At 38.8% G+C, this 19,336-nt stretch overlaps 1 protein-coding gene across 10 annotated transcripts in view; it reads left to right on the forward strand.

The window, feature by feature from the left end:
* Positions 1–18,930, forward strand: part of acaca (acetyl-CoA carboxylase alpha) — a 36,286-nt gene extending 17,356 nt beyond the window's left edge. For 6 of the 10 annotated variants that reach the window (XM_030153432.1, XM_030153436.1, XM_030153433.1 and 3 more), the window contains 24 exons: positions 462–569; positions 678–734; positions 1,031–1,075; positions 2,332–2,373; positions 2,893–3,108; positions 3,222–3,377; positions 3,469–3,693; positions 5,325–5,480; positions 5,576–5,722; positions 6,038–6,307; positions 6,506–6,603; positions 6,753–6,873; positions 7,012–7,122; positions 9,261–9,404; positions 9,571–9,691; positions 11,475–11,571; positions 11,691–11,787; positions 11,886–12,021; positions 12,106–12,283; positions 12,366–12,478; positions 14,690–14,844; positions 15,772–15,942; positions 16,981–17,117; positions 17,238–18,930. In XM_030153432.1, coding sequence (XP_030009292.1) covers positions 462–569; positions 678–734; positions 1,031–1,075; positions 2,332–2,373; positions 2,893–3,108; positions 3,222–3,377; positions 3,469–3,693; positions 5,325–5,480; positions 5,576–5,722; positions 6,038–6,307; positions 6,506–6,603; positions 6,753–6,873; positions 7,012–7,122; positions 9,261–9,404; positions 9,571–9,691; positions 11,475–11,571; positions 11,691–11,787; positions 11,886–12,021; positions 12,106–12,283; positions 12,366–12,478; positions 14,690–14,844; positions 15,772–15,942; positions 16,981–17,117; positions 17,238–17,364 — 3,228 coding nt within the window. In that variant the 3' untranslated portion in view covers positions 17,365–18,930. The remainder of the gene's footprint in view (positions 1–461; positions 570–677; positions 735–1,030; positions 1,076–2,331; positions 2,374–2,892; positions 3,109–3,221; positions 3,378–3,468; positions 3,694–5,324; positions 5,481–5,575; positions 5,723–6,037; positions 6,308–6,505; positions 6,604–6,752; positions 6,874–7,011; positions 7,123–9,260; positions 9,405–9,570; positions 9,692–11,474; positions 11,572–11,690; positions 11,788–11,885; positions 12,022–12,105; positions 12,284–12,365; positions 12,479–14,689; positions 14,845–15,771; positions 15,943–16,980; positions 17,118–17,237) is intronic. The other 4 variants (XM_030153435.1, XM_030153439.1, XM_030153437.1 and 1 more) reach the window with 2 other exon arrangements.
* Positions 18,931–19,336: the final 406 nt, after the last annotated feature.

Here is a 19,336-nt window from a genome sequence, read left to right on the forward strand (position 1 = left end):
TAAAGAGTAACTTTTCAGTGAGATATAAGAACTTATTTTTAGACAATAGTTCTTGAAAATCTTATTTCAAGAAATTTTTCCAAGACAATTTTCACTAGTTCCATTGGCAGATATTTTTGCTTGAATTAAGCAAAAAAAATCTTGAATTAAGCAAAAAATCTGCCAGTGGAACCAGTGAAAATTATCTTGGTAAGATTTCTTGAAATAAGATTTTCAAGATGTTTTGTCTAAAAATAAGTTCCTATATCTCACTGAAAAGTTACTCTTTAGGTGATTATGTTTTATTTTAAGTGCGATGAGATATTTTGACTAGAAATGAGAAAAATACATTTGATAAGATTTAGATTTTTTTCCAGTGCATACGTATAGTTTGAGTAAAATAAATATTAGTCTTCGATCTGTTTGACCATGTATCTCAGCGTCAGAATGTTGTGTAAATGTTGATCTGTTTTGTCCCCCAGAGCACCCAGGACGAACCTATACATATCCTAAATGTGGCTATAAAGACTGACAGTGACATTGATGATGACGGGTTGGCAGCCATGTTCCGGGAGTTCACCCAGTCAAAGGTCAGAGACAAATCGTTAACATCTCTCACACCTCAGCAGAGAGAAACATTTAATGTTTTAGATTAATGAGGAAGGCATCCTGACATTTTCCTTTTTTATCAATTTCAGAAATCTCTGCTGTTTGAACATGGCATCCGTAGACTAACTTTCCTTGTAGCCCAAAAGGTGAGTCTTACAATTAATTGTTTTTTTTTTAAATGTTTTTCTCACAGTCTTTTACCCTGCATGTCACTATTGCATCTGTTCAGAATTGCATGCATAAAAAATGGAGAAAGTTTTGTTTCACCTGTGTTTGTGACTACTAATTCTTCACTCATAGCCTGTTTGAATGCAGGAGAATTAATTACTCATGTATTTTTCTTAACAATTTATGGTAATTTGCATATGAAATTTTGCTTATCTCTTCTTTGTCTCTATATCTCTTTCTGCATGCATTGCTTTTGGTGCGTTTTTGATGACAGGATTTCAGGAAGCAAATCAACTGTGAGGTGGACCAAAGGTTTCATGTAAGTAGAGGATAACATGAAGATGGAAGTGAGGACAGATGGCTCTTTCAAGTATTTTCATTCATTTAGACAAGTAGTACAAAAATTAAAGTGTGTAATGCAACCATGACTTCTTTGGATTTTGTTTGGATTCCACTGGTTACTTCAAACACGTCTGGGTACATTTAACACATTTCTACAATAGAATTTCAACAAAGCAAAAGCAGAGGATGTTAATTACTATCAGATAATAATAAAGCAAGAAGAGTTTTCTAGTCTTTAAAACTTCACTGTTTGCTTTTTTTTTTGCATCTTTCACTCAGTAAGTAGTAGATACAATATTGGAAAATAAAATGTGTAAATTTAACCAGTAATCATGCTAGGATTTGGTACATGGTGGGTCTGTTATATTGTAACACATAGGACCTAATTTTGTCTCTCTAGCTTTGGCGCGTCATCAACAAAACACCTACTTGCATTGAAATGATAATGACAGGTAATTTAGGGCAGGATTAGAGTTTGAGAAATGCCCTGTTCTGTTGCTGTCATTTTGACAATAGCCTCTGATTTTCTTTTGATGGGATTGCGGTCCCTGATGAGAGCTAATCACGCTTACTGCTGCCACTGTTATAATGTCACCAGATTTTCACTTTTTTCTCAGTTTGTGCCATTTTGAGAGCTCAACCTAAATGTTTTGTTCTCCTATTCATGACATGGTGAAGTGTGAATATGATGAGTGATTGGTGCACAAAATCATAGCTCTGCTGGTTTCTAGTGTGTGTAGATTATTGTAGTTCATTTGTTATCATGTAGACTGTTAGCTGAGGAGTGTGTCAACAATCACTCTGACATTGTTTTGGCAAGTGGAACACTTCACATGATAATATCAAACAGGGATACCTGGCTCTTTTTTAGAGGATCTAATGACTCTGAAAGACGGAAATGCTGAATTCATTAGTGTAGTGTGTGTGTAGTGGTGTACACACACATTTACACTGTAGCCTATTACCTCTATTGTGAGAGGTTTGTGTTTGAGTGATTGCACAATGATCTCCTCATGTTCAAAATACAGCAGAAGATGTAACTTTGCTTTTAAAACAAGACAATGATCACTGCAATTCAGCTAGAGCCCATAACAGCTGATTTTCACTGATTTATGTTTATTGCCCAATCATGTCTGATTTCTGTATCCTTAACATTAAATTGCCACCAGAGTCATAGAGTCCTTACTGATTTCTGTTTCTTCTTTTTCTCTTTCATTTTTCTGTTTCACACAGAGAGAATTCCCTAAGTTTTTTACATTCCGTGCCAGAGACAAGGTAAGATTATTGGATACGTAACTATGTTCACTCATCAGATAACTTTAATTTTCAGATCTACATACAATAACTGACTGATTTGAGCAACTTGGAGGCCATTCAAAATCAGGTTTTGGTTGAAAGAAACAACTTTTCACCCTGCGGCGCTACTGAATTTCACTGTTATCACAATCAGTGATGGCTCTTCTCTCTGTTACCCCTGATGTCTCACTGCAATGACGCCACAGAAACTCATTAAAGTAATGAACTCTGTAATTATGTCTCCCATTTAAGAGAAATGACACCCATTAGTACCGTTCTGAGATTGAGATTGCCTTTGATTTCATTTACTTAATACATTGTGTGGCTCACAGGCATCTTTTACATCAACTACCTAATCTTGAAGCTAACAATTCGCACTGCTTCTGTTAATGAAGCAGGTGATGACAAGAAGGCCTATCTTCTAAAGAAAATGTGGTTTCTTTTTTTTTTTTTTTTTTTTTTTTTTTAAACAAGCCAATTTTTGTGTTGTTTTAATAGTTTGAGGAGGACAGGATCTACCGTCATTTGGAGCCAGCATTAGCATTCCAGTTGGAACTCAACCGCATGCGCAATTTTGCACTGACCGCTATCCCTTGTGCCAACCACAAGATGCACCTCTACCTGGGTGCAGCACGTGTGGAAGTGGGCACAGAAGTTACTGACTACCGCTTCTTTGTGCGAGCCATCATTCGCCACTCTGACTTGGTCACAAAGGTTGGAATACTGAGAAATAAAGACATTTTTGCTCCCATTTTTAGCTGCTTTTAGACATGTTTATTTCTGTTTTGCTTCCCAAATTCATTATTTCTGCCCTGTTTCTTCATTAGGAGGCCTCTTTTGAGTACCTTCACAACGAGGCTGAGCGTCTGCTGCTGGAAGCCATGGATGAACTCGAGGTGGCTTTCAACAACACCACTGTGCGAACTGACTGTAACCACATTTTCCTCAACTTTGTCCCCACAGTCATTATGGACCCATCAAAGGTGAAATGGTCACACACATGCACACTCATGCAACATTTTACATTATTTTCTGTGAGTTAAACATCTGCTTTTCATTCAATCTCATGTTCAGATCGAGGAGTCTGTGCGCTCCATGGTGATGCGCTACGGCAGCCGACTGTGGAAACTCCGTGTCCTCCAAGCTGAGTTGAAAATTAACATCCGCCTGACGCCCACAGGGAAGCAAATCCCCATCCGACTCTTCCTTACCAATGAATCTGGCTATTACCTGGACATCAGCCTCTATAAAGAGGTCACTGATTCCCGAACGGGACAGGTGGGGCCCAAAGATCGACAGGTGGGGCACCATCCATTTATCATCTCATCTCCTCACTATGCACTATGTCACTTGCAAAGGGCTGAAACTATCCTGGATACTTCAACTCCCAGAATGCAATCAGTAAGCTACTTTAGTGACACATAGAACTGAACAATATAACATTATTAGCTTGTACATTGATTGGGTTGGGCTTGAGATCCAGTATGATGTTTTGCCCTTAGCAGACTTGACAGTACTTTTAGTAATATGTTTCTCTTCACACCTGATCAGGTAAGTTAGACTCCATCAAGAAATCCATCATTCATCCATCAACCACCTCCATCCTTCAGTGTGATTTTAGGACACAATCCAATACCCGCAATGCTCATATTTGATATTTTTTTTCCTGTGTATTTTTAATTTTTGTTGAATTGCTTCATTAGTTCTGTGACTGTGTATGGAATGTATGAGGTGTCGACTGTTGTTACTCCTCTAAAGAGAGATTAATATTTGTTATTTATTAGATGTGAATGTGGAACTTCTGAGACCAAAATGAAGGAAGTCTTTGCTGTTTTTTGGTTTGCTTTCTTGCATAACGTTTGCAATAGAAGAATGTGGCAAAGTTTGCTTATTACTCTACTATGTAAATGGTCAGACTAACAGTAACATCCTTCATCAGTGTCCCAGTTAAATCACTTAAAGTACAATATTCTTAAACAGTACTGTGTAAAAGTCCCAGATCAACATTGAGTGTGCTGGCTCAGTAAAGATCACACGTATGCATTTATCATTCTCTGTGTTTAGATGCAATCTAGATACAGGCCTATAGGAACTGCATACAGCAGTAAAAACAAAAGTTTCAGGGAAAAAAAGGCTTCTATAAACCAAAGTTGTAGTATTTAATGCGACTTCCCTTTGCACTTATCATGTCTTTAACCCTTTTGTCCAGACAGTATGAGAATTATGGCATTCATTTTCAGATGTTTCATACCAGGTTTCATTCACTACATGTTTCTGTTTGTGCTGCATCTTTTCATGGAATCAGGGGTCACACTAAACAGTGACTTTAACTTCTAGTACACATTTAGTTTGATTTTTATGTCTTTTATAGCTGTGCACATAGTCTCTGTATTTTCCTGTTGAATCTGAAGAAATTAAATGAGAAATAAAAATGTAAGCTCATTTTGTGCACATAGTCTCTGTATTTTCCTGTTGAATCTGAAGAAATTAAATGAGAAATAAAAATGTAAGCTCATTTTAACAAGTAAGACTTTTGCTGAGTATTTTATATACAGTACATTTAAAAACATAACTTTACTTGCATTTTAGCGTAGTAGGGTAGCATATGAGGTAACGAATTAACCAAAAATTCCTTATAAATGGGGTTGGTTTTAGCATATGTACTTCCAAGTGAAAAATAGGTTTATGTTCTCTCTAGACACAAGTATGGAAATTGTTCTTTAACTTTTTAATTGTCTATATGTTTGAAACACTTTCACCTGTTTCTAGAGGACCAGCTTGTTTGTTTTGTTGATTTGTTGTTGACTTCCATCAACATTGTCAACATGTCCTTAAATCATTATTTTTTTGTCCCATTATCACAGGGTTGCCGGGGAAGTCTTTTGATTCTGTCTTTTGGGGTAACTTTGGTTCTATCCCTCTGTGTTCAGATCATGTTCCAAGCATATGGAGACAAGCAGGGTCCGTTGCATGGCATGCTCATCAATACCCCGTATGTCACCAAGGACCTGCTGCAGTCTAAGCGCTTCCAGGCACAGTCTCTGGGCACCACTTATGTCTACGACTTCCCAGAAATGTTCAGACAGGTATAAGGACTACTGAGTGTATTAGGAACATTTTGAATGCTCGAAAATTGCCAAATGATAGCAATGAAATAATTGTCTTTTCGTCTCTATTCCAGGCTCTAAAGAAGATGTGGCACTCATCTCAGGCTTATTGCCACTTACCCAAATGTCCTCAGCCTTCTGAGCTGCTCACGTTCACAGAGCTGGTCCTTGATCCCCAGGGTCAGCTGGTACAAATGAACCGACTACCAGGAGGCAATGAGGTTGGTGTTTTGGGCTTAGTATACTTAAAAAAAGTAATAACAACAGCTCATATTGTCACAAGATGCTGCTCCTTGTCTGTGCTTCCTCTGTCAAAACTTGCAGTTTTCCTGTTCCTCTGTAGGTGGCTCTGTTATTCTGTGTATATACTGTGGAAGGCTTGTTTTACACTCAGCTACCATTTGGTAAAGCTTAATATGTCATAGAAAGCAAATTGAGAATTTAAATATATATAGAAATTCTATTATTGTAATTAGAAAAAGTAGAACTTGTAATTGACTGTTAATACATATCGTTAATCTTTCCTGTTCATCCAGATTGGTATGGTGGCATGGCGGATGGCACTGCGTACTCCTGAGTACCCAGCAGGACGGGAGATTATTGTTATAAGCAATGACATTACTCACAAGATAGGCTCATTTGGGCCACAGGAGGATGTGTTGTTCCTCAGAGCCTCAGAAATGGCACGGGAGAGCGGCATCCCTCGAATCTACATCGCAGCCAACAGTGGCGCCCGCATTGGCCTGGCAGAGGAAATCCGACACATGTTCCACGTGGCCTGGCAAGATCGAGATGACCCATATAAGGTCAGCCACACAGCCTCAGCCTCATAATGCTGTACTTCTGGCTTTTATTGACAGTTGTGTGTAACCGTTTATTTCATTGTCATTATACAAAAAAAAAGATGAACCAAAAAACTATAATTTCATCCAGAATTTCTGATCAAAAATTTTTAGCATCATAGTTTACCCTAAAATTAACTGATTGTTGTGTTCCTTTTGCAGGGGTTCAAGTATCTGTACCTCACACCTCAGGATTACAAAAAGGTTTCAGCCCTGAACTCTGTGCATTGTGAACATGTGGAGGATGAGGGAGAATCCAGGTATGTGTGATTTATTTAATACACTTAGATGTGCAAGACAGTGTGTTGTTTTTTTTTTTAAAGTCCAGTAGATAATAACAAAGATAGTCATAGGGAAAAAAATCAATGAGTCACATGTGTCTGGATTATGAATATCTGTTGTCGTACAGGTACAAGATCACTGACATTATTGGAAAGGATGAAGGACTCGGTGTGGAGAATCTGAAAGGGTCTGGAATGATTGCTGGAGAGTCCTCTCTGGCTTATGAGGAGATCATTACCATGAACCTGGTAAGACTAGACACCAGGTTCTGCATGGCACTATGATCTTTCAACAGTGAAGACTAGTTGTTCTAAAAAGTTGGCTTGCTTGACAAATTAAGATGACTTTCAGTTACTTTGCAAGACTATTGTTATCTTGTCTTATAGGTCACATGCCGAGCCATAGGGATTGGTGCCTATCTGGTCAGGCTTGGACAGCGAACCATTCAAGTCGACAATTCACACATTATCCTCACCGGAGCTGGAGCGCTCAACAAGGTACAGGATTTACAGAGTTTGCTCAGCCACTGTAAAAACCTGCAGAAAAAACATTTTCTGCGTTAAATTAGAGACACTATTGTGTGTGTGTTTGTGTGTGTGTCGTGTATGAGTGTGTGTTGTACACTTCCAGAACACCAAATGGGTATACTTAATGAATTTGCCTTTATTGGAGATATTGCAAAATAGGAGTTATTGTAAATTGTGATATATCAAACAGATTTGCAAAGTAGATAGTGAATGTGCAGATTTGTAAAGATATTCTGATTACTGTCACAGAGGAGTAAGAAAACCATAAAATAATCAAATTTAAGATGCTGGAATTTGAGATTGTTCTTAGAAAATGAGTCAAACTGATTATCAAAATAATTGTTTATTAATCTAATATTAGGAAACTAATCAATTAGCCTTTGCACCTCTAAGACTGTGCTTTTAGTGTTTCTTCCACGATGAGTTCTCATGGTGTTATTGTTCACTAGGAGGATTCTTTTTTTGATCCCTTCCTACTACTTATAGCAGAATAATTGAAAACAAACCATGAACTTGTATTTACATAGAAATAGAATGGCATGCCAGAGGCTGTGGTGCAGGACACCCATGTCATTTGTTTTTAATCAAAATGAAAAGTTTTGCAGATTGTTTTCTGTATGCACTTGATTTGTATTTGTGTGTGTGTGTATTCACATGATGTACTGTAAGCTTGTAGGCTTCACTACCCCCCCCCCCCCCCCCCCCCCCCGTCTTGCTTTTTCATTGTCTCTTCTTGTCAGTGTATGTAGATGAATTCATTTCAAATTACACGACAGTCTGTATTTTGACAAATTATGCAGATAGGTCTGTGCAAACCCGGCATTTTTTGGATAGCCCCCTGGTTAGCTCTCTTTGTCAGTAGACCCAGAGTTGTAGTTGCTGACAAGTGTCCATAATCTGCTGTGTTTACAAGTAAAAGTGTTACGGTGAAAAGGTAATAATTTAAATGGAAATAAATACAGTAATTTTTTTTTCCTCCTGGGTCATCATTTGGTTTCCTGGCTATTAACTGAAACTTAATGGAAAGCGGGTGGCTGCCATCTAGAGATCATCATTTCATTAGCTGCTGGAAAGCTCTTATATTTTCATGGGGACTGGATAGTAACTACTAGCACAAATACCCCAGTGAGCAGTTACATCCAGTTGCCCCCTCTCCCACTCCCATGGCCCTCCAGTTATTTCCCTCTGTCCCTTTTTCTATATCCTCCTCTCGTTTCTTTGCTGTGGAATCTTAATGAGGCCGGCAATGGCCAGAGGCACAAGGGTTTTGTGTATGTCAAGGTGACTGCAATGTTTCTTGGGGCCGCGGGCTCACTTGACAGCTTTAGGAGAGTGCCCTAGATTTGTAGCCAGATACATAACCATTAATGGTAATAAAGAAAGTAAATGATGGCTGAAAAGGTGAGAGCTGAGGCTAGGGATTGAGCTCCTCTCTGATTTTTATGGGACTGTGTCAGGGCCCTGCCACCTGTTCTGGGCTGCTTATGAAAATAGGGTGGGATGGGAGTAAGGTTTTATAGCTTCAGGTTGGCACAGAGGCAACGTTGAGGGCAAAAGCAATCCAGTACCTTCCCTGTCATTCTGTCAGAATAGCCTCTATCAAAGCCGGTGGATGGATTATTTAGAATAAACACAGCACAAATTGAGCTTCTTAAAAAAATGTGTTTGTTGAAGCAGCAGGTACCTCCAGATCTCTGTAAAAGAGAGGCTTCTGGTTGCTGATCATATATGCTGAGGGTCCATGTAATGTATGGTCCCTGATGTTTCTTTGCATGTGTCTGTGTAGGATCAGAATAGATTACAGCTTCCCCAATCAGAGGTCCTTTCAAAGCTGAGAGTGTCCAACATGAATAGTAGATTAATTCTGTTGCCTACATCAGAAGCCGAAATCGCACTGAATTAAATTTGGCAAACTACTGCAGTCTGCTACTACTAGAACTACTGCACATATTGTTATTTCGCTTGGTGTCGCTACTGTATGTGTGATTCAACCAGGAGTTTACTGTTATGTCTGTGTCATTTACTTTGCTTGTCTTGTTGGACAGCCAAAAAGCAAATTAGAAACGTTTTACCGTTATTTCTTTTGTTTTATCTCTTTCCAACTCCAGGTTCTGGGTAGGGAAGTGTACACATCAAACAACCAACTTGGTGGAATTCAGATCATGCACAACAATGGCGTGACCCACAATACAGTTTGTGATGACTTTGAGGGAGTCTTCACACTCCTGCAGTGGCTGTCCTTCATGCCCAAGGTAATGGTTCGATGTTGTTTTGAATAAGATGATGCACTAGTGGGATAAATAAGATAAGATATGCCTTTATTAGTCCCACAAGGGGAAATTCCAGGTTTACAGCACCAAATGTACAATTCATCACCAATCATCAGGGTTATGCTGATTTTATTTTTTTTATTAACAGTGTACATCAAGTCCAGTGCCCATCCTCAATGCTAAGGACCCAATCGATCGGCCAGTGGAGTTTGTTCCCACTAAAGCACCCTATGACCCACGTTGGATGTTAGCAGGACGTCCCAGCCAGAGTGAGTGCCTAATGTCTGAGGATTTTTTGAGAATACATTAAAGGGGTCATATTTGGCTACACCTACTTTTATTAGTCTTTGGTACCTTTATTTGTGTATTTGGACCCTAATATTTCAAAAAGTTTGAATTTGAACCCCCCAGGTGCTACAAAGCTATCTTTATATTCATTCCGTCAAAAATCAAGTGGATTTCTACAACCCGTTGCAATTCCTGCTTAATTTCTTACATCTGTAACTAGTTACGTCACGACATTTGCACATATAATGTTAAGACTTCCGACGAACATTTCTCCGAGTACAACATAATTGTTTGTCAGCAGCAGCGGTTGAAGTAAAAACTGAAAATATGTCCAAACTTTGAGTCGATTACCTAAAATGTTCAGTTGTTGGTTGTATTAATGAACACAAGCCGCTGAATGGGACAGAAAGCACGGTCAACAACCTGGAGGGGGCGGGACGTGAAGAGGCGCATTTGCATTTAAAGGGCCAGCGCTCAAAACAACATTTCTGGTGTCATTACTCAGAAATAGGGTTGAAGATGGACCTGTGGAGTTGAATAAATGAAGAATTCAGACCCAAGTATAGTATTTACAGTTTATGTAGACCACAGGGAAATGTTTTAAAATGCATATTTCCATTTTAAAAAAGCAAAATATCACTCCTTTAATGGTTATATTGTAATAAGATGCCAAGTAAATATTATCAGGTCTAATGCTGATACAGAGAATCCCTGAATTTAAATCTTTATAAAGTGATGAAATAATCTGGGATAAGATTTTTGTTTTGTTTTTGTTTTCTTTCACTCTTTTGAGCCTTTCATAAATTTTGTACAACAAAGCATCTTTATTATTTCAATATTACACCATGTGACATCTTCATTCTCCTTCATTTCAAGAAGAATGGTACATTAATTGATTAATAAGTTATGATAAAATTATATTTTTAATGCCATTTTTATGCAAAAAGCTTCTCTAATGTGTGGTTGTTAGTCCTTATTTTATGTTTTAAGTCTGTTTGCAACATAATAAGCAAATTTGAATAGGTATTAGAAACCTGCAATCTATGTTTTTCACAGTATTTTGCCATTTTTATGAGCCAAAATTGTTTTACATGTCTGATAATGATCATAGTTTTGAGGAGAGCTTATATTATATTATTATATTCAGGAGTAAGGTCCATGATTAGTAGAGTTCAGTTCCTCTACTCATTTCAACCACAATGCTTTAAAGTGTCAAAATGCCGTTTCTTGAGTGTAAATATCCAGATTTAACTTTACAGACTTCTAAGGGTTAAAGTTTGCAATAATTTATTAGAGGAACAGTGAGGCAACCGTCACGCTCCTGAAAGCAACAACAACACCATAGTGAATGGTGTTAGTTTTACACAGCGGGTCGGGGCTGTCTAAATTCCATATCAGTGTAATTACAGCTCTGGACAGCAGTGCGATTTGGGACTGTGTAGGAAGCCGGTCTACATTTCTGCTATCAATGAGCGGCATGGCTTAATTGAATGGTAACCTCATAGGCTGGTTATGTTTGTCAGGTTGTGCAGGCAGAAAAAGAGCTGAGCAAGCCTCCTCATACAGTCATCCATCATGGTTGCTGCCAAGATTGCAGATTCTGGGCAAAAATACAGCCTCTAGCTACATTAGAAAAAAAAGAAGTGGAGTGAGAGACATTTCGCTGTTTAATTATATCATTAAAAAGTTGTGGTTCCAAATATGAAATAATAAACTTTGACTTCCATTCCCTGTCCTGCTATTCTGTTCTCTATGTATGTAAAGCACCGAAGGGGTCCTGGATGAGTGGTTTCTTCGACCATGGTTCATTCATGGAGATCATGCAGCCATGGGCTCAGAGTGTGGTGGTGGGCAGAGCCAGGTAAGTGACAAACCAAATGCTACAATATATCTGAACATTTGGATTTGTTTATCCCACAGATGAAGGTAAAATTTCTAGAAATGTTCAAAGTGTCAGTACTGAGCAGCCTCTCTCCACAGACTGGGTGGAATCCCTACTGGAGTGGTTGCTGTAGAAACACGATCGGTGGAGCTGTCAATCCCAGCTGATCCAGCCAATTTGGACTCGGAGGCTAAAGTAAGCATTGCTCAGTGTATTTACTCAACCATGAACAGACAGATTTAGATGTTTATGCTGATTTTGCGGTGTGTGTGTGTGTGTGTGTGTGCTTTTAGATCATTCAGCAGGCAGGACAAGTGTGGTTCCCAGATTCTGCTTTCAAAACAGCTCAGGCCATTAAGGACTTGAACAGAGAGGGTCTGCCGCTCATAGTGTTCGCCAATTGGAGGGGCTTTTCTGGGGGAATGAAAGGTACTTCTACGTCAGTGTCTGTCATTCAGTCAAAACGGGATTAAGTCCAATCAGGCTCTCATATGAAAGGCATCTTCTTCTCAGATATGTACGACCAGGTGCTGAAGTTTGGGGCCTACATCGTTGATGGGCTGAGGGAGTACAAGCAGCCAGTACTAGTTTATATCCCCCCCCAGGCTGAGCTGAGGGGGGGCTCCTGGGTGGTTATAGATCCGACCATCAACCCTCGTCACATGGAGATGTACGCCGATAAGGACAGCCGGTGAGTTGGACTGAAAATGTCTCAATTAACTCACTTTCATCAACCCTGACTGACATCACTTTTTGCACCTTTGTTTCTGCAGAGGTGGCGTTTTGGAACCTGAAGGAACAGTGGAGATCAAGTTTAGGAGGAAGGACCTAGTGAAGACCATGAGAAGAGTAGATCCTGTTTATCTGGGTTTAGCTGAAAGACTGGGTAAGTCCTCTACTTCAGTACGAATTACACTGCAAAAATCGAATTCTTACCAAGTGTATTTTTCGCATTTCTAGTCAAAATATCTCATCACACTTAAAATAAGACATAATTACCTAAAGAGTTACTTTTCAGTGAGATATAAGAACTTATTTTTAGACAATAGATCTCAAAAATCGTAGATAATTTTTACTTGTTCCATTGGCAGATTTTTATTTTTTTTTTTGTTTAATTAAAGATTTTTTTTTTGCTTAATTCAAGCAAAAAAATCTGCCAACGGAACAAGTGAAAATTATCTTGGTGAGATTTCTTGAAATAAGATTTTCAAGATCTATTGTCTAAAATTAAGTTCTTATATCTCACTAAAAAGTTACTCTTTAGGTGATTATGTCTTATGTTAAGTGTGATGAAATATTTTGAATAGAAATGAAAAAAATACACTTGGTAAGATTTGGATTTTCACAGTGTATAGCTCTGTACAGGTATCTTTGTCTCATCAACTTCATTATCATTTGTAGTGTTTTTTTTTTTTTTTCCTTCCTGTCCTCTTTTAGTAAGCAGTAATATATCAACTTGGAGCATGTGCGGTGTTGTTCTGTACGGTTGATTGTATCATCTTGACTGCACTCCCTCAGGAGAAGTGTCAATCACAGCCTGCTCAGATCAATCACAGCTCTCCTGTTCAGTGTATTGATTTTCCTCAAGGCTCAGAGGAACTGTGGTCCGATGCTGTGTGGTCTCTGTGGTTTCGTGAATAGTGGGAGTTTTGAGGGCTTACAGACTGGAATTGATAGAAATCAGTCTATGCTGACAGCTGCCGGGAGGTTGGAGAAACAAAGCAAAACGCTGTTAACAGCAACTAATTCAGGGTTGTAAACTTATGTATCAGTCAATTTGATGATAATGAGCCTTTCTGTCACCACTGATTGCTTTGACACTATGTTACACAGTTTGTTGTACATAAACATTTACTGCATTTATGGCAATTTTTGTGGAATCTAATAATGTACAGATTACTGGAAGTATAGTATATTGTTTATTTTGTTGGTTTGTGTCTTACATCATCACAACAATTTCCAGCAATACTCAAATCAGAGAAATGCATAATTTTATTCAATTTAATGCCCATTTAATTTAGTCGTCACTCAATATGACATCTCCTTTACACGGAAACACAACAAGTAAATAAAGTGTTGGCCTTGCTGCATTTTTATGGTGCATTTTCATGATATTTTCTAATATAGTAATCCAGAGTGTTTATAAATACCTATTTTTTGCATTATGTAATATTCATTCATTTTCTGAACCTGCTTTATCCTCACTAGGGTCACTAGGGTCACGGGGGTCGCTTGGAGCCTATCCCAGCTACATAGGGGCGAAGGTGGGGTACACCCTGGACAAGTCGCCAGTTCATCACAGGGCTGACATATAGAGACAAACAATCACTCTCACATTCTCTCTCTCTCTCACTCTCACATAACCAATTAACCTATCAGTGCATGTCTTTGGGTGGTGGGAGGAAGCCAGAGTACCCGGAGAAAACCCACGCAGACACGGGGAGAACATGCAAACTCCACACAGAAAGGTCCCACCCCCCATCAACTGGTGTTGGAATCGAACCCAGGACCTTCTTGCTGTGAGGCACGAGTGCTAACCACTGCACCACCGTGTCGCCCTTATGTAATATTGATATAATACAATTTGGTATGCAACCACTGGCTTCTGCCTTTTGTAAGCATCCACGCATGTGTAAAATTATGTAATCTTCAGAGCTAACTTACTATTACGTTAAAAAAAATCAGCTTATCTAATGATAACTTACTTGCACTTATTTTACTTTTGAGTAATATAATGTGAGTGCATCTCATTAAACATAATATAAATTACACTTTAATACATTACCTTGTACTCGTCCAGGGTGTACCCCGCCTTCACCCATAAGTAGCTGGGATAGGCTCCAGCGACCCCGCAACCTTAGTGAGGATAAAGAGAGTTCAGATGATTAACGAATGAATGAACATTAATCTTGTCTCTAAACATTATATCCACGAGATGCTTCAGATAGATTTTTAATGGCAATTGTGATGAAAACAACTCCCATGATCCCACACTACTTCGCAGTATAATTAAAGTCTGCCTTATGGTGTTGTTTTTCTTGAGAGATCCCCAACATCAGAAATTAAACATGTTGTCTGTGTTTACTTGTTCGATCAGGTACTCCAGAACTGAGCACTCCTGATCGTAAAGAGTTGGAAACCAAGCTGAGGGAGCGTGAGGAGTTTCTGTTACCGATCTATCACCAAGTGGCTGTACAGTTCGCAGACCTGCATGACACACCAGGTCGCATGCAGGAAAAGGGTGTTATCACGGTGAGAATTTTCATGCACTGTCTTGTAGAACTTTATCTTGTACATATTTTGCACCTTATATTTTATGTATAGTTACCTGTTTGCACTGAAAAAGTAGCTCTCCAATCTCATTGTACATTCATTATAATGATAATAAAAGGCATTCCATCCATCCTTATTTTTTAGTTGGCAATTGTGACAGGCAATATAACTGAATCAAACGGACAGCTTGTTGAAGTCTTGATCAAAATTTAATATAAAAAAAAAAAAACAGCTCTGGCACTTAAAGGGTTAATAAAAACTCGGCAGAACACATGACCATATTAGCTACCATTATGAGATCTTCCCTCTTTGTAGAGTAGATTTAAGTTTAAAATTTCTACTCCTGTACATACATTGCCGCAATACATCAATGCACTGTGCGAATGGTCCAAAAAACCCACAGGGCAGTATTAGTCTAGAGGCTGCTGCACCTGCCTAGTGAATAATGTTTTGTCTCACCAGGCTGTGACATTCGTCCTCATAATTATCTTCTGATGACCCTGGTCAGTCACCTTAGCAACCACAGAGCAGCCTGAGGCAGCCTGACGTACCACTCCCATCTTTCACATACAAACACGCGCACACACACACACACACTCATTTCACTCACATGACCAAAAGGGTATTTGGCAGATGGATGGTGGTCAGGGGGGTATGAACTTTAAAGATGTAAGTGTAGTACATGTATCAGCTCTAATTCCTTTTAAAGTCAGTATTCTGGGATACTGTGATCAATTTTATGGAATGTAACATGAGAACAGATAATGGGTTTAATTTCCAGTTTTATAGCTCCCCCTTTTTACTCATTAACCTGACGCATAAAGACAGAGATGCATTGTATAAACAGTTAGTGGTGATATAGTAGGATCCCTCAGAAATATGTGTAGTTTTTTTTGTCTTTCTCAGGACATACTGGAGTGGCAAACATCCCGCCAGTTCTTCTACTGGCGTTTGCGGCGTCTGCTACTAGAGGATACAGTGAAGAGAAAAATCCAGGTGGCCAACAGCGAGCTGACTGACGGCCAGATCCAGGCCATGCTGCGCCGCTGGTTTGTGGAGGCTGAGGGTGCTGTGAAGGTAAAAAAAAAAAAAAAAAACAAGACAAACTTTTAGTATTTTTTTTTTTATATTCGACAAAATTAAACAGATATGATAGCTAACATTACAATCTAAATTAGTTAAGCTGTTGTCAGAGACGTGTGAAGTGACTCAACGCCACTGTTCTGCTCTTTGGAAATGATTAAAGGAGATGTTTTTATTCTCCAACTCCCAAGCCTTGTCCACAAGGTGTCGCAGATAAACATTCCTATTAATTCATTGTGATTAAAATGCAGATAGACTGATAACTGGTGGTAAATGGAAATAAACATTCCTCAGAGACACAAAAAAATGCCCTACCTTCAGGCTCCATCTCAGCCTCAGAGGAGCAGCCACAGGGTTGACAGGAGCCGGCCCGGCGTTTAAGATCTCCTAAGAAGTGGCCTTCTTGTTAGCTAATATATTATCCCAATCAGGACTGGCTGTCTTAAGCCACAATTAATCACAGCCCTGGCACGTGCTGATAGGAGAGCAACACGCTGTTTCTTAATTAAATGCAAACAGATTAAAAATGATTAATAAGGGCATTAAATGTTCTTGTGGACCTCAAGCAGGACTGTTCATAAAAAGGCAAGAGCCCATTAAACCCTCCACCCCCAAATCTTTGCTAAGCCCTCCAGCCTGGCTTTGTTTGGGATCAGAGATGCCAGTAGTCATGAATACTAATTTTTCCATCAGACCCAGTCAACAAGATGTACATATTGTGGCAGTCCATCATTTTTGTTGTTTAGTTGCTAATTTATCACATAAAAAAAAATTAAAGAGGTTTGTTGTTTTCATGTGTCCTGAAATTCATTCAGTATATTATGAGTGTTAGAGAGGTTCTGTTGGTTGTCCTTTCAATTCAAAAATAGGAAACTAATCTGTCTTATGCACTTAAATTGATTATCATGATATTTACCATGGTGTTTTTATTTTCTGTGTCAAATCACATCCTCAAAACTTTGACCTTTTATATTTCATCTGTACTCCAGACCTAGCGGTTTCTTCTTTAACAGCTCTCCTCTTCCTATGCAGGCATATCTATGGGACAACAATGAAGAGGTGGTCGCCTGGCTGGAGAGACAACTGGCTGAAGAGGAGGGCGCTCGGTCTGTCATCGATGAGAACATCAAGTACATCCGCCGCGATCACATCCTTAAACAGATCCGCAGGTGAGGGTTCTAAGTGATGCAAGTTCACAGCAGAGTTTCCATGTTGCTAATTTTCACTTGTCACCAGTGTGTACGTTGCAGCAGTCCGTCTGTTTACCTGTTTCCTCTTTCTTTTCCTAGCCTCGTTCAAGCAAATCCAGAGGTTGCCATGGATTCTATTGTACACATGACGCAGCACATCTCACCCACACAGAGAGCTGAAGTGGTGCGTATCCTGTCCACCATGGAGACGTCAGCCTCCTCCTAACAGGAGCCGGCCCTCTCCGCTCGTCCCAGGCTGGTTCAAGCTCAGCTCAGGCTTAACCAGCGGGAAGGAGCCCGGCTCAGTCAGACCTGCTCCCGACCGGGATGTGGATCAAAACTGAGGCTGGAGGAGCCAACATGATGGCCCTTGGCAGCTGCCAGGTTACTAATGAATTGTTGGCAGTGATTCCCATTCAGAGTTAAAATGGCATTGATTAGATAGAATAATGATTTTTGTATTCAAGTGCAATTGATAACTGACTAAAGCGATACTTGGAGACTAAAATATAATAGTGAGTTTTGGTGTTCACGCAGATGCTTCCATGATAATCAGTTGCCTCCATCTCTGTAAAGTGGAATATGCAGAACAAGTCACAAAGTTGTTATATTAAAATGCGCCTTTTTTTTTTTTTTTTTTTTGACATTTTCTTGTTATGATTTGCAAGCGTTTTGATGACCAACTCAACAAAGACAACACATTACTGGAGGCATTAGCAAGAAAAGGGATTTTACAATCAAGTAGGGAGCACTTAGTTTCTGAACAAAGACGAGGAAGACTATAATAGAGTTGGACTGGAGAGCCCAGCAGGGAGCAGGAAAATGTCCCTTTTAGACCCTGACTGTTTCACAGTTATCCTGCAGTGAGCAATGGGCAGCTCGCCACACAACAAAACCACAGCTGTCCCTTCTGTTCACACTCAAAGACTACACATATGCTGCTTCAGATGCACTTTACTGCCCATGCTCCCTCACACTTCACCCAGCGTCAAATATGCACAGTTATCACTGTGCACGCACAAGTGTTACAAAAAAGAAATACACTGAGTTGATGACAGCTGAACAGAGTAACACACACAGGGAGGATAATAGCAGTCTCATTTAGGAAACTGTCTTTTCTCTATTGGACTAACTTTCTTTGCCAACTAGTGTGTTGCTCCCTCTGGGAAAAAAAAGCAACTGTTGAATCTAGAGGAGGTTTTTTTGTTTTGTTTTGTTTTGTTTTTTTAACTAAAAGGATATTTTTGAAATGGTAACACATAAATGGCTAAATCATTAAATGTATATTGTGTGAAAGAACAAAGGGTACTGTTTGTTGTTACACGTAATGGATCTAATTTTAACTGTAATTCACCTTAACTGTTCTATTTAAACATTGTACTTTATATATATGAAATGTGACTTATTTTTATTACTGATTTTGAATTGTTTGAATATGGTTCATCTCCTGGAGTTTGTTACTAACGGACAGGCAAATTGTAGTTACTGTCTCTTTTTTTTTCTTTTTAAGAGTACATAATAATAATAATAATAATAATAATAATAATAATAATAATAATAATAAATACAGCACTGTTGAAGTCAGTGATAGATCATTTTGTCATATGCTCTGCTAGAAAACATTACCAATGTGAAAAAGCCTCATTGTCAGTGCTGTGTCTTGAATAGTCTTTTCTGACATGCTGTCCAGTTGCTTCATAAGTGACTGTTTTTTCCTAAAATGACAATGGAAAGAGTTTACAACAATGACCCTTCAATGTGTTTGCAAACTGAATAAAGCTTACTTAACTTATTCTGTGTTTTTATCATGGTTTGAATCTAGTGCTTTGGTTTTTTTTATTACATTAAAAAAGTAGGACTCCTGCTGTTAAATAAAATTGTGTTAAATGTGTTTTTGTCACAAACCTAAAGATGTTTTTATTTACAAAAATCAGTCGTGTCTGAAACAACGGTCATTTCCCTAAAAACAGTGAGATAATTTATTCCTTTTTAAAAGCATCTAATGGATTAATCAAATAGAAGTAAGCTCTGAAAGTATGAATGTATCTTACAAAAGTAGAGTTTTCAAAAATTGGCAATGATTTCATTTGTCAATTATTTTTATATATTGATGATCCTCATGACAGATAATCACATCAGCAGAAGCCTCATTAATTTCAGCAGTCAGAACAAAGCCTAATACTCGTGGGAGACATTTT

Source organism: Sphaeramia orbicularis, chromosome 14 (genome assembly GCF_902148855.1).
Source record: "Sphaeramia orbicularis chromosome 14, fSphaOr1.1, whole genome shotgun sequence".
Classification (NCBI taxonomy): domain Eukaryota; kingdom Metazoa; phylum Chordata; class Actinopteri; order Kurtiformes; family Apogonidae; genus Sphaeramia; species Sphaeramia orbicularis.